General features: G+C 50.6%; 5 protein-coding genes across 5 annotated transcripts; 2 read left to right on the forward strand and 3 right to left on the reverse strand.

Moving 5' to 3' along the window:
* Positions 1–4,116: 4,116 nt before the first annotated feature.
* LOC117847056 (probable indole-3-acetic acid-amido synthetase GH3.1) lies at positions 4,117–6,563 on the forward strand. The gene is made up of 3 exons (XM_034728207.2): positions 4,117–4,623; positions 4,709–5,613; positions 5,701–6,563. The coding sequence occupies exons 1-3, from the start codon at positions 4,295–4,297 to the stop codon at positions 6,345–6,347; spliced, it is 1,881 nt and encodes a 626-aa protein (XP_034584098.1). The 5' UTR covers positions 4,117–4,294; the 3' UTR covers positions 6,348–6,563.
* Positions 6,564–12,777: 6,214 nt separating this feature from the next.
* On the reverse strand, positions 12,778–13,911 carry LOC117847866 (uncharacterized). Its single transcript, XM_034729160.2, has one exon. It carries the CDS (start codon positions 13,871–13,873, stop codon positions 13,154–13,156), a length of 720 nt encoding a protein of 239 aa, XP_034585051.1. The 5' UTR covers positions 13,874–13,911; the 3' UTR covers positions 12,778–13,153.
* Positions 13,912–14,066: 155 nt separating this feature from the next.
* Positions 14,067–15,953, reverse strand: LOC117847865 (scarecrow-like protein 32). Its single transcript, XM_034729159.1, has one exon. The coding sequence runs from the start codon at positions 15,690–15,692 to the stop codon at positions 14,406–14,408; it is 1,287 nt and encodes a 428-aa protein (XP_034585050.1). The 5' UTR covers positions 15,693–15,953; the 3' UTR covers positions 14,067–14,405.
* Positions 15,954–19,648: 3,695 nt separating this feature from the next.
* On the reverse strand, positions 19,649–21,270 carry LOC117849657 (22.3 kDa class VI heat shock protein). The gene is made up of 2 exons (XM_034731283.2): positions 20,866–21,270; positions 19,649–20,158 (listed from the first exon to the last, which is right to left on the reverse strand). The coding sequence occupies exons 1-2, from the start codon at positions 21,197–21,199 to the stop codon at positions 19,905–19,907; spliced, it is 588 nt and encodes a 195-aa protein (XP_034587174.1). The 5' UTR covers positions 21,200–21,270; the 3' UTR covers positions 19,649–19,904.
* A 259-nt stretch (positions 21,271–21,529) lies between these two features.
* On the forward strand, positions 21,530–22,038 carry LOC117849658 (uncharacterized). Its single transcript, XM_034731284.2, has one exon. The coding sequence runs from the start codon at positions 21,597–21,599 to the stop codon at positions 21,909–21,911; it is 315 nt and encodes a 104-aa protein (XP_034587175.1). The 5' UTR covers positions 21,530–21,596; the 3' UTR covers positions 21,912–22,038.
* Positions 22,039–22,739: the final 701 nt, after the last annotated feature.

The following is a 22,739-nucleotide window of genomic DNA, read 5'->3' on the forward strand; positions in this document are numbered from 1 at the left end:
TAGAGCTGGATCGGAGTAGTTCAGACAGAATCCCTTCATACCTGAAAAAAGAAACGGTTTATCTCTCACGAAACCAAATAGAATGGGCAACCTCCACCTCACATACAGGCCCTAAATGTGATATGAAACAGACCGCGCGGAACTTGTAAATTTAGCTCCACCCAGTGGATACATACATAAAGTCAATTCTAGTTAGGTTTACTCGATCCATTTGGAAAAAAAAAAACAAAAACCTGTCTCCTGTGCCAGCCAGGAGAGCATGAACGTGCTCAATGTCATAGGAGACTTGGAATTTCGTACACTGACCTGGGGATTGCAGGAGAAAGCAGGAAATATGAGATTAGTCAATTGTAGTACTACGTGTTGAGTTTGTGTCGAACGTGCGTATGGAATCAGTTAGCAAAAGTGGACTTGAATTATAATAGAGACAGGGATATTGTGAGTCATCACGCTCTATCTCCTATGTAGTAGCAAATAAACAAAAAAGGATTTGGTCCTAACTCCTAAGTATACTAACCAAGTTGCGAACTATTGTATGTTTTTGCATCTAGACGAAACCAATGTGAACATGAGGACATCGAGTAGATAGCAGTACTGACCATTCTAGAGTATTATGATTTATGAGAGATATGGTGCTAGTTCATTACTTGAGGCTAGCTAGGTAGCCTAGCTCCGGGGGACAATGCAAAGACAGTGAAGCTTAAGCTGGATTAGCCATTACAATACTACGCTGGCTGAGGTCCGGGACGTGGTTACGGGGGACAGGAGCCGCGGCAACGGGCTCATCAGTAGTGGCGTTAGCCGTAAACAAGTACGCCTAAACCTAATCCTCATCCTGAATCCCTACGCCTACTAAATTCTGCGAGCTGCATCTAAAGCTACGTACGAGATGTGTGCATCGCGCGTCTCGGGCTGTCAGCCCCTTGCCCGGCCTCTCGCAATACCCAGAGCTTGGAGCACATTTGCTGCAGCCTGTCGACCTTCTTTTTTTTTTTGAATTATGCGATATCTGTCACGATAGAGGGTTTTATCCGTGTTAGTAGTACATGTTTTCGAGCGCAGCGCAGCACGCTGTTGCTGAGCTTGCGTGCGCGAGTTTCTTCAGTTCAGATCGACCACTTCTTTCAAAAAAAAAGTTCAGATCGACCACGGATGGGCTGGTTGAGTTGGCGGCTGGCGCGGATTTGGCCGGCCGGGCAAAGCGCCGCCGCCACTGGCCGCCGAGGTGTGATTGCTGGCCAGCCGCAAATCCGCAGGCTTACAGCGCGCGGTACGTAGCTATATATCAAATGCGCGTAATGATCCACGTAGGTTGTTGCCGCATGTATTTGGGAGTGTCGTTATTGGGATGCCGTCGCTGGTGTCATCCTCTGGATGGCCGGATCTGGACCAGCATCCTCTTTCCGGCGGATACGCGCCGATGAAAGGGCCGTCTATGCAAAAATAAAATGCATTGCCGTCGTGGAGAGGGCCGTCAATACATTTGGTGCACCTCCGGAAAGGGAAGTGTGGCGGCGCATCACAGGACTTGCGGCGTGTAGCATGTGGTAAGCTACCAAGATGTGCAATACGAGACAGACAGAGACAGTGCCTGATGAGACGACAGCAGTTTATACCTGCCAAGAATGGCCGTCGTCTCTGGCACGGCAGGCGCGGCGTGACCGATTATCCTACTTTGTCACAGCGCACAGCGCTGGGCCACTGTGTGCGAGTGCAGCTGCCGAGTTTGGAACGGCACAGCATGTCTGTTCCAGCGTTCTCGCGTGCTGCGTGCGCGTGGTGGCTGAAACTTGGAAGGTATGCATGCCAGGGTGGTGTTTGTTCTTCTGCTGGTGCCGCCGATCCCAGAGGACGACGTACGGCGACCGATAAGCTCTTCTGGTTTGTCTGTTTCTTTGTTTGTTTGAGATGAGATGATCTTTCTCAAAAGACTACACCCACTTCCTTTAACAAGACGACGCCATTCTTTTTCCCAACTGATGACTGTGAGATGATGCATGCGCGTAGAAAATGACACCTGGACCGTCGCTAGACGATCGCCTCACCCGAACTCGACCACCCCAACTTTTCCTACGACGACTCCATCTCTCCATGTAATGTAAACAATCCACGGCACGTCGTATAGGACAAGGACAGAGGCGCATGCATGTGCGGATGTGCCGGGGCGAGCCAGCTGCGAGCAGTAGGCATTTGCAAGCGCGGCACGGTACGGGCGAGGACGAGACGAACCAACGCCCCCGGCGGGGCTGGCGCGCTGTCACCGGGAACCGCTACTGTTGCCGACCCATCGCCCGGCAGCGCACGCGCCACCGCGGCGTGCGAAAGGCCCGGCGTGTCTGCGGGGCGCTGCCGGCAGCTGCTCGCTCCGAAAACCCATTTACTACTTCCAGCTCCAGGTGATCTGCTCGCCTGCCTGCCTCGCAATCCCAATCTCCTTGGATTCAGCTCCACCAACCTTCGCTGCAAAACAGCTGCAACTCATCGATGCATCTCTCGATCCTCTGCAATGTCCGGTCGAGAATTATTGTTATTTTCTGAATAACAGTCCGGTCGATAATTCAATCTGGAGTACATATTCAGAATAGTATATATACATACACATAGCTTTCTACAAAGCTGCATGCATGTAGTACTTAATATCTAAGGAGAGCTATGAGCCATCGGATCAAGGAAACGAAGGCTAATCGACGGCCGACATGCTGCGACACGCGCGCGCGCGCACACACACACTGCGTTCAGCTACGATGATGTATCGATCCCGTTTATCTGGGCTGGGATGGGGCGAATGGGCATGGCTACCTCGTCGCCAGCCGGAGCCGGGGAGATCGATCGAGATCGACAGCTAACTTTTTCCTCAATTGAAGGGGCTTCGGCGTGAAGGTACGACCAAGCCATCCGAGGATCATCGATCAGCTGGTCCCAAAGCCGGCCACGAGGCGTTGAACGCAATACAAAATCCCTCCGCTGTTAGGACCACCGGGGGCAAGGTGAAAGCTCTGATTTTGTAGCGCCTGCAGTATCATATCAGCAGGATATATTCTTGTATCTCCATCATCCACTACTTCGGCACTGCTGAACCTAGTAGATCTTTATTTGGGCCAACCTATGTTTCGGTGACTCGTGAGGGGCGAATTAAGATTTTTTTTTTCTTTTACAAAAACTGAAACCTTGTACTCCTGATCACAAATTTTCACCCGAAAACTCCGCACGATTCTCTGCAAAAAGAAAAATCGTTCCCTTAACGGCCATTGCACTAGGAGAAACACTTGGAGAAGCGAACATCACACGCACCCCACCCCCACACCACAATCATATGCCACGAAGTCGAAGTGTGCTAAGTAAATCATTTGCATTAGTATTGATAAAAATGGTGGGTGGAGTCACGCCTCTACCACCTGATCCAAGAGAAGGTTCCCCAGCAAAATTAATGATTGTCCGCGACACTGAACATTACCGCTTCGGGTTAATAAGAGAGTGCGACTTTAGCCATGGCTGTTGTTGAAACACACCACCAATTGAAATATGGATAGTGTATGGATCACCCAATGCTTGAGGCACAATAAGAACGTACAGTACGGATCAGCCGGTACGAACCAGCGCCGCCAATGATTGATGCTGAAATGTGGAACATTACCATCATTCCCCATTTGTCATTTTTGTTAAAATATTTTATCTCAAACTAAGATAGGAAAGAAATTCGAGCAAATATCAGACTTTAAATCCCGGCAGCTGCACACCTTGCATTGCTATGTTGTCCCTAACGCATGATCACATAGGGGAGAGAGGATCATGCAGATCGTATGCCGGCTAACCTGAATCGCGCCGGAACTGAACCGTTTTGCCACTTGCGGCCCTGCACGTCATTTATGTGACTCAATCATAGAAACCACGCCTCTTCCTGTCTTCCATATACGTCCAGCTCGTCGCCATGAATTCGAAAACCTCACACATATATTACTCCTTATCCAAAATACAATTGTTCCTTTTTTTTCCCTTTCGGAAAGTGATATTCCATTTCGTACGTACGGGACGAGCGCTACAAGACACGAAACAGTGCCAGCACGGGCCAGACCGCCAGAGGCCATGGCACCCGCCCCAGCCTCTATAAATACCGCACACCCCACTCCCGCTTCTGCCACACAAGAAGAACACGAGCTTGATCTGAGCTCAGCAAGCCACTGATCGCTTGCCACTCGAGAGCGAGCGAAAGAGAGAGAGCGTATCACGAGCTAGTAGCTACGCGACACAGCTAGCAGCCCGCCACAGAGTAGTAGCGCGTAGCGGGGAGAGGGACATGCCGGAGGCGCCGGTCGCCATGCGAGAGACGGCGGCGGCGGTGCTGCCCGAGGCGCACCGCGAGGCGCTCGAGTACATCGAGCGCGTGACGGCGGGCGCGGCCCAGGTGCAGCGCCGCGTGCTGGCGGAGATCCTGGCGCAGAACGCGCCGGCCGAGTACCTGCGCCGCCTGGGCGTCGAGGGGGACGCGCCGGGCGCCGTCGAGGCGTTCCTCCGCGCCGCGCCGCTCGTCACCTACGAGGACATCCTCCCCGACGTGCTCCGCATCGCCAACGGCGACACCTCGCCCATCCTCTCCGGCAAGCCCATCCGCGAGTTCCTCACCAGGTACGTTGCTTAACTGCCTTGGACGTGTGCGCACGCAGCATGCGGGGGGCCGACGTGTTAACACGACTGATCTCGATCGATTCAGCTCCGGCACGTCGGGAGGGGAGCGGAAGCTGATGCCGTCGATCGCCGACGAGATGGACCGGCGCTCGCTGATGTACACCCTGCTCATGCCGGTTATGAGCCAGGCCGTCCCCGGGTTGGACAAGGGGAAGTGCATGTACCTCTACTTCGTCAAGGCGGAATCCCGCACGCCGGCGGGCCTCCCGGCGCGCCCCGTGCTCACGAGCTTCTACCGGAGCCGCCACTTCCTCGAGCGCCCGCACGACCCCTACACCGTGTACACGAGCCCCGACGAGGCCGTCCTCTGCGTCGATTCGTACCAGAGCATGTACGCGCACCTGCTCTGCGGCATCGTGCACCGCGCCGACGTGCTCCGCGTCGGCGCTGTCTTCGCCTCGGGCTTCCTCCGCGCCATCCGCTTCCTGGAGAAGCACTGGCCGCGCCTCTGCCGCGACATCCGCTCCGGCACGCTCGACGCCGAGGTCACCGACCGGTCCGTGCGCGCCGCCGTGGAGCGGGTGCTCCGCGCGGACCCGGCGCTCGCCGACGCGGTCGAGGCCGAGTGCGCGAGGCCGTCGTGGGAGGGCATCATCCGGAGGGTGTGGCCCAACACCAAGTACATCGACGTCATCGTCACAGGCGCCATGGCGCAGTACATCCCCACGCTGGAGTTCTACGGCGGCGGCCTGCCGCTGACCTGCACCATGTACGCCTCCTCCGAGTGCTACTTCGGCATCAACCTCAACCCGATGTGCAAGCCCAGCGACGTCGCCTACACCCTCATCCCCACCATGGGCTACTTCGAGTTCCTCCCCGTCCCCTCCTCCGGCGGCAGCCCCGCCGCCGAGCCCCAGCCCTGCGACCTCGTGAACCTCGTCGACGTCAAGCTCGGCCACGAGTACGAGCTCGTCCTCACCACCTACTCCGGTGCGTGTGCCTGCCTTCCTGCCTGCCTCATATTTTCTCTAGCCGACCGATAAGTGTGCAGCGACACTGACCGTGACTGCACTGCAGGGCTGTACCGGTATCGCGTGGGGGACGTGCTGCGCGTGGCCGGGTTCAAGAACCAAGCGCCCATGTTCAACTTCGTGCGCCGAAACAACGTGGTGCTGAGCATCGACTCGGACAAGACCGACGAGGCGGAGCTGCACGCGGCAGTGGCCGGCGCGGTTCAGCACCTGGCCCCCTTCGGCGCGTCGCTCGTCGAGTACACGAGCTACGCCGACGCGGCGACCATCCCGGGCCACTACGTGCTCTTCTGGGAGCTCCGCGGCGGCGGTGCGACGCCCGTGCCGGCGTCGGTGTTCGAAGACTGCTGCCTCGCCGTGGAGGAGGCCCTCAACAGCGTCTACCGCCAGGGCCGCGCCGCCGACCGCTCCATCGGGCCGCTGGAGATCCGCGTCGTCTCCGAGGGCACGTTCGACAAGCTCATGGACTACGCGCTCGCCCACGGCGCGTCCATCAACCAGTACAAGGCGCCCCGGTGCGTGCGCCCGGGCCCACTGGTGGAGCTCCTCGACGGCCGGGTGCAGGCCAGGTACCTGAGCCCCAAGTGCCCCAAGTGGAGCCCCGGCGGCGGCCAGCAGTGGAGCGGCAACGCCGCCGCCCTCGCCGCCGGCGCCACGAAAGCCGACGGCAATGGCGGAGGAGCGGTCGCCTGATTGAGGATTTAGCCGGCTAATCTAAGCCGTGCATGCAACGAGTGATTATAGCTAGCTAATCATCGGGTGTGGTAGTGGTAGCTTCATTATTGTACGCGTCGTCTGTCTGTCTGTCTATCGTGGCTTTTTGTTTCTTTCTCTTTTATGTGGTTTTGTAATAAAGTTGTAGTGACCTGTACCCCTTTTGTTTTTATCAGATCTTGGCATGTTGTGTTAGATGTTGATTGCGGAGCTTATCTGCCGGCCAAAGCATCATATCGTAATCTATCAGGACTAACAGCAGACCAATGCCGTTCCGTGCGCTAGTTTGCAGGGTACATTGACCGTGCTACGTTGCTGCCATGACCATGAGGGGATCATGTGTGTTGTGAGCTAGTAATGTGTGTGACACACTGGCGCCTGTTTTGTTTCCAATTTGGATTGACGTGCTCTGATTTGCAGTTGCAGGTGCATAATGACAAGCTTAATCGCCGGGGTTTTGTAGTGGAGACAATTGAGAAGACGTGCATGTTATATGACCAAACTTAGGTAGGCGTAAGACTAGATACTTACCTCCGTACTTAAATTACTCCCTCTGTCATGAAATACAAGGCATCATAGAGATTTTAGGACATATTAGCAGGAGTAGTAAAAAGATGCATGTACCCCTAATTAATGGCAATTACAGATAATAAAAAAATTATTTTTAAGTAATAATCCACCAATCAGCCACCATTGTCTTGTCAAATTTAAGAAGAATTAAATGAGCAATCATCCAAATGTGTCTACAATATCTTATATTTATGGACACATTTTGAACGCTTGAATGCCTTGTATTATAGGATAGAGGGAGTATATGATGTTAACGACAAGATAATTAGTTCAAAAAGATTACTCTTCATACACATCATGTATTTAATAATGGATTGAGTACTACTTAGGCAGTATACTCATGGGTCTCTGATTTGATGTTTACGGTTCTTGCTCCTCCTTTTGTTTCTGACTTCTTTACCATTTCTTGCAATTTCCTAACTTCATCTCTTCCCAAACTTGCATTTTGAAAAACACAATGCTTCAAGAAAATCTAGGGGAAATTGTACATGCGAAAAATATTCAAAATCCAAGACCTTTTTAGATTACGGAAAAGCCTGGTCTTGAACATTCTCAAGAATGTCTACGATCACATATGAAACAAAAATGCAGTTCTTAGACCACCATCTGCCTTACACTTATACCACCATCTGCCACAAAACCCAAGACCTTTGTTAGCTTTTTTTAGTACAATGTTTTAATATTAGCATCTGTGAGACTATATTTGTATAAGAGCTAACTGTTCTGGTCACGTCATCATTACGATGGCGCACAACATTTGCACATTAGAGAGGGAAAAAAACAAGATGCGACTTATTTTCTACCATGCACCTAGAGTGGCACGATAAAATCTGACTCTTACGATAGGTCTTAGTACGTGCAAACATAGTTCAAGAAAATACAGTGTGTCATGGGCTAAAAACATAAAAGGGGTTGTCCTCGCTTCCTCGGTAGGTGCTGGCTTGCTGGCTGATCGTGCAGTTGCATGCATGTGAAGCACCAAATAAACATGCACGCTCTATGGAAAAGCGAAGGGGGCGACGCGCCGACGCCCATGTCGCGGTGTCGCCGCGCGCGGCGAGCGCCCGGCCCGCCCCGGTAGCAGCGAAGCGAGGGATAAAGCGGGGAGCATATTCCTGACAAGGCACAGCAGCATTCACCCCCGCAAAGCTGATGCTGACCGAGCTCTGCTCGGTCGATCGAGTGCATGACTTCACTGCCCCTGGCCAGTCCAGTCCACTCCACTCCATTGCGTCGTCGCGGAGCTAGCGCAAAGGCTGCAGTGCAGGTACAAGGCGTGCCCGTTTTTCCACACGGCTACGACTGGAAAAGGAGAGAGCTGCAGCGCCCTAGCTAGACTTCTAGGTCAGGTCCTGGCCTGGCATGGACTCACCAGGACAAGAGGAGGACTACGACCGCGACGGATGGATAGAGGGCCACAGCGCCCGGGCCTAGCGGCAAGCGGCTATCCAAAGGAGAAGGCATCTGCGGAGGACGCGCTGCAGAACAGCAGATCGATGCAGGGATCGGTCGATCGGGGAGGCAAAGGCCTCGACCTTTTGCTCTCGACTCGAGAGTGGCTAGGGCTATGTCTAGCTGCCTAGCTCGGGCATGCATGATTGTTCCGTTTGCTGCCGTTTTAGCCAACAGTATCTTTCTTGATTTCGCCTAGCCAAAAGGAGCAGGAACACTATCCGGGCCGCTTTTCTTTTGCTCTTGTTTGCTTCCCACCGTGCAATTATCTTATCGTAGTAGAACAATGCTTTGTGATGCACTGGTGTTGTGAAAAAGAATGGCTATATTCCACCCATTTATCTGGGCAATATATGTAGCTGGTGCATCAGGGAAGATCTTTTGAAAAAGCTCATGCGAGCACGTCTCAATCCATCCTATACATGTATGTATTTTTATTAAGGAATACAATACACGAATGTATATATACGAAACAAATCTTGTGAGGTTGAACTATGCATCCCACCGTGGCTTAACAAGTATAGAAGGCATGGGCATATGATTTTAAGGCTCGAGGACCTTAATGACACACCTGTATAAATAGAGGATGGTTGCGCACTATACTCATTTAATTTACTCCCTCTATTTTGATTTATATTGATTTATATGACTCGGGTTAGCTCAAATTTGAGCTAACCAGCGTCAAATAAAAAAGAACAGAGGGAGTACGAGATAACCGTATGTGAAATACTACCTCATGTGAATACCGTATGTCTATTACTATAATAATTGGCCAACCAAATAAGCTTTCACATTTGCTTTCCAAAGCCCCGAATTACCATGTTAATCAGAGAAATACTTGCAACTTTGATCATTTAAACACATGCAAAGCAATGTGCTAAGGAATGTAATGTATGCATTAATTAAATTATATTCTTTTTTCATCGATTACATGCTTTAAATAATGGTAGATTTGGTTTAATTTCGTAATGGAAGTGTTGGGTAATTTACATATAGGGAAAGGGTAGTATCGGTTTATATTTTTTTAACACTGGTGGTGGGTAATTTATAGTACACAGGTATATGCGTATTCTGGACTAATTTAAACTGTTGACGGTGAATAGTTTAGCTTTTATTATTGTTTTTCTCTAATAAGTTTGGTAAATTTAAGCCGGGGTGAATGCGGGGAGTTCATATGTTGTTCTCCAATTATACTAAGATATTAGAGAAAGATAGTGTACAAAGCTATAGGTTTTTGTTATCCGAAACCTCAAAGTTTCCGTATGCACGGTGGTATTTCGCACTAGAAAACCGAAATGTTCCCTCAGAACTCCAAAAGTTCAATTAGTCCAATCAGATCTGTCACGGTTAAGATTCATCACCACCACCGTGGCACCATGCTGATTCATGCGTAGACGACGAGACGACAGCACGACCGGAGTCCATGTCGTCGACCCCGCCGAGCGTGCTCGTACACGTGCAGGAGCGGGACATGTGGGTCGGCCTCCTCCTCACCCCCAGCAAACGATGCACGGGCGGTAGGGAGAAAGGGCAGCGCCGTTAGGTGGCGCGCGCATGTCCCTTCCCGTTTGTCGCCAACCCGTGGCCCGTGCGCGTGCTCCATTATATCGCGCGCCCATCCAGTCCATCCATCTCTGACCCCGTTCACCAGCAGCGGCGCTGATCGCCTACAGTGTGCTCTCGACTCGTTTCCTCGTGCCGGCCGGGCGACGCCGCGATGGCATCGCTGTGCATACGCAGCAGAGGTGTCAGGTGTGGTTGGGTTGGGTGGCTGGCCTGGGCCCGAGCGATTCCTGGCGCCAACAGCTAGCCGGCGAGCGGTGTCGCCGCAGCACGACGCGTAGCCCCCCTGGAAAGGAGGAGCTAGCGCCCGTGCGACCGCGACGGCGACCGCGCGCGCACGCGCTGGAGGGGACATTCCGATCTCGCCGGGGGATCCCGGCCCGCCGCTGGGTCGCCGTCCCGCCACAGCGCCCTATTACCCCGGCCAGCTTCGTTCGTTCTGCACGCGCGCTCTCTCTGATGCGTTGCCATCGGCTACATGGAGCTAGCGTTTTCCTGATGATGAAGCCGACAAGGCGCACGATTGGAGGCCTCCGATCCTGCAGACACACAGTCACCCGGTGGTTCGATCAGCTTTAATCTTGCCGATGGATATGATTCGGAATTACTATATTATCTGTAACAGCTAGCGCACGCTCAACGTATGGGCGTTTTCAGATGCACGCCACACTACAGCGTTTTCTGAAAGAAAGCCATTTCCTGAACCTTCTCGAAGTCTAAACCATATGTCTATAGGTGTGTTATGTTTGGAGTTGGACCGTAGAAGTGTTACGCTGAATGTTGTACGGATTTACTGTGCTTCTCGCAAAATCTCATGCATTCAAACTGCTGTTCTCTTACTTACTGAAAGGCGTGCACTGTTACTACAAGTCTTTCAGACTCTTTGATCTGGCGGTCACTGTTCAAGCGTGCGAAATTTTCTAACGCAACAGTCTCCCCACAGTTGTTTCCGTCTCCCTCGTGTAAAATTTTCAGTGTGACTGACAGGGCACGAGGTTTTATAATTGGTGGCGAGGTGTGGGCCTGCCGGTTGCACGACACTGTGGAGTTGGACGCACGCACACACATAGCGAGCTAGCTAGTTGCCGGGCCTTGAGAGTCTTGAGATGTCGCCCATCAGGCCATCCAGGTTTGGCCGGCAGGAATAAACATTCACCTCAGTTTGTCAATGAGTGAATAGTTCAGCTGAATTGACCTGAAGTGATGGTAGATAGTGTCATTCACTGATTCAGATGAGGGCCAATCATTCTACCCTTCCTAAAAAATCATCCTGCCTAGCACCTGCACACATCGTCCAGGTCCAGCCAGGGAATGTTGCACCTGAACGTGGTGCTGTGGTGCCAAGCCGATCCTGAAGTTGCCCGCGAACCTACGTACCATGGAAGACACATGAAGCCACGGCCAATCGAAATGCAATTCCTATTGCAACCGCACATGAATCATGACCTTGTTTACTTTCCAAGTTGGGAGTTGCAAAATTGGCATTTTGCCATAAATGCGACACTGTAGCGTTTCGTTTGTATTTGTAAATTATTGTCTAAATATTGACTAATTAGGCTCAAAAGATTCATCTCGCAAAGTACAACAAAACTGTGCAATTAGTTTTTGATTTCGTCTATATTTAGTACTCCATGCATATACCGCAAGTTTGATGTGATGGGGAATCTTCTTTTTGCATAGTGTCAAAGTTGTGAGTTTGGAGGGAAGTAAACAAGGGCATAGTCATCAGTAACTTTATGGTACAGTACATCTGTCCTCTTTTATCATTGAAGATTTTAGGAAAGGGTTCATTTAGACAGATAGTTTGCTTGCATCAGGAACAGCTCAAAACCATCATCACAGCAAAAACTCCAGTACCCCCAAACAAGGGTTGCAGGGGAAGATGAAAGACAAGAAGAAATTTCAGTCAGTGACCGAATCTGCATGTCCATGTTTTAAAGTTGTCTACTTGTCTATCTAACTCTTTAGTGCGACACTGGTTTTCTGACAAAGTAAACGAGACCAAGTTATAATAATGGATTCAATGTCCAAAGAACTGCATCTTATTTCATAGGTGGAAGTATGCTGCTTTCATAAGTTTGTTTCCCGTTCAATTATGTGTGGAAGTGGCTGCCAGGACAACTGCTTAAGGGCCTGTTTGGTTCCCTTTGCTTATTTTTAAGCAAGTGTCACATCAATATTTAGGTACTAATTAGGAGTATTAAACGTAGACTATTTACAAAACTCATTACATAAGTGGAGGCTAAACAGCGAGACGAATCTATTAAGCCTAATTAATCCATCATTAGCAAATGTTTACTGTAGCAACACATTGTCAAATCATGGACTAATTAGGCTTAATAGATTCGTCTCGCCGTTTAGCCTCCACTTATGTAATCGATTTTGTAAATAGTCTACGTTTAATACTCCTAATTAGTATCTAAACATTCGATGTGACGGGTGCTTAAATTTAAGCAAGTGAACCAAACCAGGCCTAAACTATGGGCTATAGCCTAAGATATTACAAAGTCAAAATAAATGTTATGCAGCTTCAGTTATGTTTTAAACAGGTGCCTTATATTTTTTTTTACATTGACCTTTTCTACTCTCCTATGAAGTCTAGAATCTGAATCTGAAAAGGTGATCGCATTATGCTAACCAATCGCAATCCACTAGTTGAATGCCATTACATAGGTAGTCCTAGCATCCGAGCTATTAGTTCCCTGCTTAGGAAGCATATGCACGTACCAAAATCTAGGAAGCTTCATTACGGTGTGGAGCTGATATATGTTAATCCAATACCCAGGGGTGTGTTCCATAACTAGAGATATTCAGCACAACAGCAGAAGGGTCATGGAAGGGCCTTGCCTTCCATCCGTGCAATGACAGAGGACATTCCATTGTGATTTGTGCTTAAGTAGCACTTTCAGGCTGTACATTTGTGTTGACAAAGGTAATTTTGGAGCGAGGACCAAGTAGTTTGCAGCAGTATAATGGAATGGTCAAGAGACACAATGGATGGCTGCAAATTATTTGGGCAAAGCATACCATGCACCTGGCTTACTGACAAGGAACAATTTCATCTTTTTCTCTGACCATGACGAACCATAATTCGTATTCACAAATGTTTAGCTCCCTAACATTCGTCAGGTTCTCAGAGAGTGAGCCGACGATCGTCACTAGTAGTACATGACTAAAACTGAAGTGAGTGATACACGAAATCAATGCGGGATCGAAGTGGTGCCATTGCTCTGCAAGATGAGCAGCCGAACCTGGGAGCCATCCAAGGTGACATCCTTCACATCCACGATGCGCGATCGCTTGAATAGCGCGGCCACTGCGGCGGTCTCGATCTCCCGGTCGACCGCGAGCGCGATGCCGCCGCCGCGGCGGACGGCGCGCTCAGCTTCGGCGGCGAGGCGGGACGGGAACAGCGCGCCGGAGATCGCCGAGGGGTCATCCGAGAACACGAGGTCGAAGGCGGCGTTCGAGAACGGGAGGCGGTGGGGGTCAGCGCGGCGGACGAGCGGCGGGAAGTCGACGAGGTCGGTCCCGGTCACGTCGGCCACTCCCGTGGACCGGAGCGCGTCGACCGCGTGGCCGGCGCCCGCGGCGAGGCAGAGGACACGGGAGGGGGCGGCGAGGAAGCCGAGGCCGCGGAGCGGAGGGAAGACGGACGCTGCCAGGGCAGAGATGCGGCGGCGCCAGCGCGAAGAGGCGCGCAGTTTAGCGAGGCGGCGGTCGGGCGGGACCACGCGGCGGGTGGCGGCATCGCAGGAAGTGCGGGGAAAGGGGGCGAGGGAGAGGGTGAGCGCGAGGGAGTGCGACGCGGGGAAGCAGGAGGGGGATGCGTGGTGCAGGAGGTGTACGAGCGAGAGCGTGGCGAGGGCGGCCAGCGCGACGGAGACGCGGGTGACCAGCCGCTGCGCGCGCCGATCCATCGCCGGCGGCGAGCTCGCGGTGGAGGTCTCAGATCGGATCGTCCTCATTCATGTCTACGGGCTGAAAAGTTGACTTGAATAAATATTCTCCAGCCCAAAATGTTGGCCCAAAGTAATTTGGGCCTTGTACCGAACCCACTTTCCGGCTCGCTACAAGTCCAAAAAAGGCATTTCTTTATGACACGAATTCACATCTATGAACTTTGTGGTGATCAATTCAATTTGTTCTTCAACTTTGTCATCACAGAATGGGCTCGTGACAAAGATAGTTTTTTTTTACTTGATAGGTTTGAGCCCATGTCAAACACACAGGTTGTCTTCATTCATCCTGAGTCATGAACGATTCTTTCACCGTGATCATGGTCGAACGGAACTGACTAAATTTCAGATGCCTATTTCTATGAACATCCGTGTAGCTTGATTCTTCTTGAGCTAATCAGCAACCTAGACTACCTTCTTTGCCATGGTGTTATCTGCCATGCCACCCTAGGCTCCTAGCAGCAGTTTCGATCGCTAATGGAGATAGCTAAACTTAGTTGGGCATCCAAGCGCTCGTGTACACGGCGCCATGCCCCTTCCAGGTGAGCACGAGCATGTCCTCCTCCCGCTTCACGCCCCAGCCAGTCGCGTGCTCGCTCAGCAGGCGCCTCACCTCTCCGGCCGTCTCCTCGTCGAACGCCACGCCGGCGAACCCGTTCCGCCGCATCCGCTCGGCGAGCCTCGCGCCGGACTCCGACCGCTCCGCGCCGCCGCCGGCGTCGTCGGCGCCCACGACGCTCTCGATCTTCCGGCCCACGGCCGCCTCGTGCTCCGCCCGCCGCGGGCTGTCCCTGGGCGCGGACGTGTCCAGCGCGTCGAACAGGATCCAGTGGAAGTTGAGGCACCCCTCGATGCGTGACGCGAGGCTCGGCGAGTCCAGGTCGGCGTCCTCGTCGGTCACGGTGACCAGGCACGGGTTCAGCGCGCGGACGGCGTCGAGGAACGCGTCCCTCGAGCCCGGCGCGACGTGGCGGATCCAGCTCTGGCAGTTTACGACGAGCGCCTCGCCGTCCCGGAGCGCCAGCGACGGCGGGTCGGAGAGCACGGACGCCAGGTTTTGGCAGGGCGCCGCCGCCGCAGCTTTCTCTGGAGACGACGCCGGGCTGGTGCCCGTGCCCTTGCCGGCGACGTTGAACTCTAGCCGTACGCCTTTGGACTTGGCGAAGTTGGCCAGCCGGACACCGAGCTCCTCGTCCGGCACGCCGAGCAGGGGCGGCACGGTGGGGCGGGCGGACGGCACGGTGATGCGCAGGAGCGCCGGCGGGCCCCCGGACCGCTTCGACAGCATGTCGATGAGCGTCGGCCACTGCATGCAGCGCGTGACGCCGAGGTCAACGACGTGCACGGCGGCGCTGCCCGCCACGGCCCGGAGGATGGCGCTGTTGGAGGCAGTGAACCCGAACCGGTGCCACGGCGTGAGGTCGACGTACTCGGCGAGCTCCGTCACCGACACCGCCCGCTCCCGCGGCCTGACGGCGGCCGCCTCTTGGGTAGTCCCAGCCGGGGCACACAACTGGCGGCACGCGCGGGCGACCAGCGCGCGGAGCAGCCACGAGGTGAGGCGCTGGTTGGGGTCCCCCTGCGAGGAGGCGATGTTATTGAGGACCCACATGGCCTGCTGCGCCAGCGTGACGTCGTTGGACTCGAGCGCGGCGGCGCAGTGGAGCAGCAGCTGCTGGATGCGCGGGCCGTCGATGAGCGCGCCGGAGAAGCAGACGGAGCTGTGCGCCCTGAGGCCGCTGCCGCCGCCGGAGGCGGCGGTCCTCATCTCCTGCTCCATCAAGCGGTGTAGCCCTCGCACGGACGTGCCAAAGTGCTACAAGATTTTGGGACGCCAAGCCAACTAGGCTAGCTAGGATCGCGACACTTGTCGTCCTCGCATTGGGTGGCTGCGGATGATTTTCAGGAGATGTGGAACGAAGCGATCCCTAGAAGGATTGGGCTTCTGCCAGCTAGTTCCTACGCCAGTTTGGTGTTTGGTAGCTTGAAGTTGCAGGGTGACTTGAGTGAGAGAATTAGCAGGGTTGAGGTTCTTGTTCGTAGTTTTGGTTTGCCTGTTGGAATGACTTGGCCTATATATAAAGCTCTGTGAAAGATCCTCCCTTCATCTCCATGGGGGAGGAAATTAGATAGCAATTTGGACTCTTTCCATTGGGGAAAAGACAATCTGAATTATCATTCTTAACACCTTTGTCTGGTTGTGTCTGAATTCTTGCTGTACTACCAACTTTGGACTGCTCCAGATTTGTGGAATCTTTAGTTGGTCCAGAATTCTTCTCAACCGGATTGCTTGCTGCTGACTACTCAAATTGAATTAAGCTAGAAAACACACTGAAAAGTGAAAACACGCACTCGATATCAAAGCAGAAGACAGCATAGTTTCGACCAACTCCTTTTATTCTCGTCAGACGGTGGTTCAGCTTAACGACACTACGCCGAGTTTATGACCTGTACTTTGCCGTTAGCTGCAGTGTCCCGGCTGTTAACCTAGATTAAAAGAAATGCCGGTGAGAAGGCGACGGCGGAGCAGCCATAGCCGCCCGGACTCTTTTGGCCGTTGAGAGCAACGGACGAAGAACTCCGATTAAACTTACCCCGCCTTGTCATTCTCTGCACCCCATTTTCTATGCCGGAGGGCGGGCGCTCCTAGAGAACCGAACAAGCAAGCAGGGCCAATTGTAAACGGGGTACGATCCACACGAGCGGGCATCTCCGGGCGCTGACGAAGAACCTGTTGTTCTCTCGTCACGCTGAGCCTGATTGAAACATAATCGATCGGAGTATGTATGTCTGTGTCGCTGCCTTGTCGTATCTCTGTCCTCTAGCCGTTGATTTTGACGAGCGCGATTGCCTGGCGAGGGAACGGAAACGACATGGAATTCAGCTCCTGCGATCCTCCGGTGCCACGTGTGCACTGCCCGTGAGCGCCCCTCCTTGTCAGTTGTGAGTCAAGATCAGTCAAAGATACCACGCAGCTAAGAGCTCCTGGTGATGATGTGCATGGAAGGGCTAGGAATTCTGAAGAACACCTGTCGACTGCTGGATCACCAGGACCGTGATCGAGTAGGATAAGGGCATCGCGAAAAGATGTTTACATTACACTGGAACAAATGTCTGCTCTGACTGCAAAAAAGGAAAAAGGAGCAAAGAAGCAAATGCAGATATGAGGTGCTAAACTTTAACAGTATCATATCGGATGTTCGGATACTAATTAGGAGAACTAAACATGAGCTAATTATAAAACTAATTGCAGAACTCTGTGCCAATTCGCGAGATGAATCTATTAAGCCTAATTAATCCATCATTAGCAAATGGTTACTGTAGCACCACATTGTCAAATCATGGACTAATTAGTCTTAACTAGTCCATCAATCCGTGCTCCCGCACGGGCTAATATTTTTAGAAGCTATTGTATTTGAAAATTATTTAGAAATTAAACTCCTTGCTAATAATCAAAATTGATTACCTACTATTCTCTTATTTTTTCAATACGTCAACATAATACTGTACAGATATGTACCTATCTTTGTCCAGTTGTGATTGATTTTTAATTAATAATTACTCTATGCACGTTTTCATCCATATTCATACTTTTTCCATTTCGTATCGCACCTCCAATCCTCCATACATTATGTTTAGCATACAAATCAATATTTTTCATCGATTCCTCACATACATGTATAAATGAATATTTTTCATCGATTCCTCACATACATGTATAAATGGTCTAAATGGTGACACTCATCATGTGTATATACTTTAACTTAGTATTTTTATATTAATAATGACATAAATAGGTAATTTAAAATCATATATTAGTTTACTTTTTGATATTTCTGTATGATGCACATGAAGACAATTAGATTAATATTTAGGCGTTTAATTTAGCTTATTTTTAATAACAACATACGTGGGTAATATAGATAAAATTTTAGAATGACATTTTAAGTTATACTTTATAACGATATGTATTAGTAAATTGGATGAAGATTATGGGGTTACTTTAGATTATTTTCTATAATAATTGAGCTCGGTAATTTAGATATAGGTTTAAAGTTCATTTTTGAATATTTTCACAATGGTGGGTAACTTTTTAGAAAATATAATAGATCAATGGCTATGATTATTAGAGTTTACAGGACTGGTGTTTGATGTTTTTAATTTTTATGAGAATTTGTGTCTTTTTTCTAGCTTGTCTCGTGGGAACTAATGCGGAGTTTCCAATTGAAAAAATAGGACTACATTGCTAAAAAATATTACCATAAGCTACCTCTCGTTTGTTAAATATTTGAACACAATACTTATATAGATATATACTTATTATCTTCATCCAATTGTGATAGATTTTAGTTAGTAATTACTCTATAATATTTTCATCAATATTTATAATCTTTAACTTTTCACTTTGCATCCTAGGTATGCGCTTGAATTTGTTTAATGAACCCTAAGTTTGTGATACAATTTTAACATAGAAATCTATATTATCATCACTTCATCTATATCTTTATAATGGTGACACACATCATGCGTATAGACCTTAATTATTATATCATCTACCAATAGTGCAAGATATAGATGATTTAGAATCATATTGCTGTATATTTTTAATTAAGGTTATTTGATTCAAACGTAGGGTTATCATGTTATTTTTAATAATGGCATGTGTGGGTAATATAGATGCAAATTTAATGGGTTACTTTAAGTTTTTAAGTAATAGTGGTGGGTAATTCGGTTGCAAATTAGGGGGTTATTTTAAACATTGTTTATAATGGCATAAGTGGGTAATTTTGATGAAGATTAGGGGTTACTTTAGTTTATTTTATATAATGACAGAGGTGGGTAATTTATATATATATTTAGGGGTTACTTTAGGCTATTTTCATAATGGTATAGGTGGGTAATTTATATATAGATTTAGGGGGTTACTTTAGTCTATTTTCATAATGGCATAGGTGGGTAATTTTTTAGAAAACATAATAGATCCAATGGCTATGATGATTTGAATCAATCGATTGATGGTCGGACGTTTTGCTTTTTTGTGAGAATTTCTAGGATTTCTCTCTTTTTTCTAGAGTGTCCACCTAGGAATCCTAGGTGGCTTCACCTGGAGGCTTCAAAAGGAGCCTCCAATTAGTAATAGTAAGATAAGATAGATTCGTCTCGCGAATTACACTCCATCTGTGCAATTAGTTTTATAATTAGACTATGTTTAATACTTCTAATTAGTATCCAAACATCCGATATGATGGGTGTTAAATTTTAACACAACTGCCTGCACACTGATGATGGAAGGGACAAGGTGGAATTCTGAAGAACACCTGTCGACTGCTGGATCACTGGAGCTGTAATCGAGTACGAGAAGAGCATCACGGAAAGATGCTTGCTCTGAACAATTGTCTGTTAAATCTGTTATACAACCGCCTGGTGCACTCTGAAAGATGTTTATTTTACAACAGATCTTGATCAATCACCTCAAGCTGTCTGGCCAATAATTTCCCCGAAGAATATCCTGACGAAACGAAAGCGCCGGCTCTCGTCAGAGCTCTGATGCTCATGTGCCTGATGGAGGACAAAGGGTAGCGGGTGATAGAGAGCCTTCGTGCCGAAAGAAACGGAAGAATCCGCATCCACCTTTCGGAAAGCCGCGACCTGTGACTGTGAATTTATATTCAGCTACTTCGGTATCATGTATACGGTCTCGATGCTGCATTTGAACGACGACGACCCAAGCGACAGTGACACTCTGCAAATTAGCTAGTCAATTCCACAGTTGGCACTGAAGAACATATTACATACATCGTTTCAGGGACATGGATTAACCGATGACGCATATATGCAACATGCGATGATCTTAGTCTGCTCTTTTCTCCCGTCTCCTTATCTTGCAAATTTTTTTAATCAAAGATTATGCCATCGTTTTCCATTTCTGTCGACTGCTCGAAGAATAATGCTCTCCTCCAATGGGCGGCCAGGTTCGGATTCTCACTCAGCCTCAGGCGGTGGCCTGGTGGGCATCGACGGCCTTGGGAACCTTTATCTCCAGGGACCCCTCGCCGTCGTCGAAGTAGGCCTCCACTTTCCTCCACTCCGCGTCCTCTGGCAGCTCCACGCGCCGGACGAAACCATGCTCCCACCACCGGCCGGCGCGCCAGTCCCGGCCGTCGGCCGGCGGCACCCGCCACAGCCCGCTGATGTCGATCACCTTCATCGCGTCCCCGCTCACCTCCACGTCGCATTTCCTGCCACCTGAATCAACACGGGAGAGAGAGGAGAAATCAATCTTCGGACGCAGAATAATGCAAAGTGATCAGATCACCATGGTTTCTTGGTTTTGGCAATCGTCTGGAACACGCTTTGTGCTTGGCTGCTTGCAAGTCTACACCACACCTCAGTGTGTCACACGCAAACGCAAGGTATATTTGTGGAGGAAAAAGTAGGGTTCCAATGTTACTATAGTGATAAAGCCAAGGAAAGCTAGTGGGGGAAAAGAGGCTGCACACATGACCGTGTTGCTTTCATCCTCTAGCTGCTACTAGTTGCAAAAGATTTCTCTGGAAGACTGTAAAGCATCTGAATTCTGAAGCGAGGAGCGTGGATGGACGGCACGCGACCGCTGCGATTTGCTCGGTCACACCTGCTGATATTCCGAGAAGACGCAACCGCAGCAGGACTACTACGGGCAGGAACATTACAGGGAATCTATGCAGCATCTTATCAAGAGTTCTAAAGCTATGATTTGAAGTACTAAATCGAAATCATCCTATGTCAGGTTACAATATGAAGTTTGCAGTTTTGCACGGGGATGTTGTGTGCCTGTTACTGAACGTCTGGACAGTCAACAGTCTTCTGAAACCAATTCGAAGCTTGCACAAGGATGCTGTATGTTTGGTGTTTGCTAATGAACAGCGTGGTAATTAGAGCTAGGTGCGCAAATTCGATGGAGCTGCGCGTACCTGGTATGTCAGCCCTGAGGTAGTACTCGGCGTCGGTCTCGGCCCAGTCGACGGTTGTCCTGGCGGCGCTGCGCCGGAGCGCGGCGAGCAGCACCTCGGGCTCGAACTCCCACAGCGGGAACGCGTCGGCGGGGTCGAAAAACTTGCCGAACAGGAAGGGGCTGAACAGGGACCCCTCCGCGAACACGGCCCTCGCCGCGGCGTCGGCGCCGGCGCCCTGCAGGAACCCGGCGAACGTGTTCTCCAGCAGCGACATGCGCCACTTGGGCGGCGCCGAGGCGTCGCCGGCGGCGCCCGGCTGCAGCCGGACCTCGATCGCCCGCCGCCCCGGCATCGCTGCCTCAGGATCTCGCGGGGGGAAAGCACGGCTTGGAGGGAGGCGAGGTTTATAGGAGTGGTGGCCGCCGTGGTGGAGTGGAGCAGGAGCTGGCCCTTGGGGAAAGCAGAGGATGAGAGGCGCGATTCCGTTTGGTGTTGCCTGGCTACGCCATTGCCATCGATGTGATTCCCGCCTTTTTCCTTTTTTTTTTACTGGACATAGCGGCCTGTGAAGGTGTGAGAATTGGGCCGGGCTTTGGTAGAGGTTTGTAAGGCTGGACATGCTAATGGGCCGATCCGTGGCAGGCTGGCGGCACAGTCATCAGGATTTTCGCGTCTATCTCCTCCACGGGCCCGAAGTCCGTCACGGCAGAACCCTAACCCAATCTCGTTCTCCACGTCTCTCTCTCGCGATGGGGCTCTTCTCGTGGTGGAGGGGAGGGCGACGCGGCGGCGGCCCGCCGGAGCAGCGGAGCCAGCCGGCCGGTGCGGTCGCGGGGGCCGGGAGCGCCGAGGCGGTTGCTTCCGGGGCGCACGGGGCGGTGGAGGTTCGGCGGCAGCGGCAGGCGGCGGACGCGACGGTCTTCGAGTTCGGGTCCGCGGCGGAGTCAGGGGTTGCCGTCACGCTCGCGGGGTACTGCCCCGTCTCTGACGACCTCGAGCCGTGCCGCTGGGAGCTGGTGCCGGCCGCCGGGGAGGGCGCGCCGCAGTTCCGGATCGTGTTCTAAGCGCGAGGAGAGCACCCCCCGTCTCGGATTGTACCAGGTTCTATAGGTATGAAGGTGTGGGTGTGGTCCTAGCGGTGTACTGGTAACCATGCATTCAGTGAATAAAACTTGAGGTACAATTGATGAATTGCTGATTAGTTTTGACCAATCATGGATGTTCGTCTGTGCTTGATTTGCTTGCTGAACTGCTGATGATTTGATATCGTTTTAAGGTGAACTAATATAGTATCTACAGGCAAACAGTAACGTAAGATGTCAAATTAGCGTCTCAAAGAGCAACTGAAATTTTTGGATGAGTTATACAACAAAATTGAAAGTTTTTCATGATACATGTTCAGCACATGGGAGTTGCTGCCTTTAAATCACTGTGGTAGTTGTAATCTGTGGTGACATAATAGTAGAGCTGGACTGCTGGACATTGAAAATCCTGGTACACAGGGGTCTATGGTTTGTAAGGAGGGAAGGATGGCGCCTGAGTATTTAAGAGAGACCACAAGATATCAAATGTTAAACCAAAACTTTAAATAGCTTGCCGGTCAGTTTTATGTACTGACCATGGCATGGTGTGGAGACAATTTCCTCCTTGAGCTACCCATATACAATCTATATTTTTTTTTTGTATTTTTTCCTGTGTTGCATATACTGTATCTTCTACCTCTGAGATGAACTTGAGTCGAGCTGCTTGGAGCTGGTACTAACATGCACTCAGTGAAATATAAGTTCAGATATTGATGGGTCTATCGATTAGCAAACTATTGATGGGTCTATTGATTAGCAAACTAACCCCACCTCCATCCCTGAAAAAAATCATCAGGATGCAGGGTTAAT

Source organism: Setaria viridis, chromosome 3 (genome assembly GCF_005286985.2).
Source record: "Setaria viridis chromosome 3, Setaria_viridis_v4.0, whole genome shotgun sequence".
In the NCBI taxonomy this organism is placed as follows: Eukaryota; Viridiplantae; Streptophyta; class Magnoliopsida; order Poales; family Poaceae; genus Setaria; species Setaria viridis.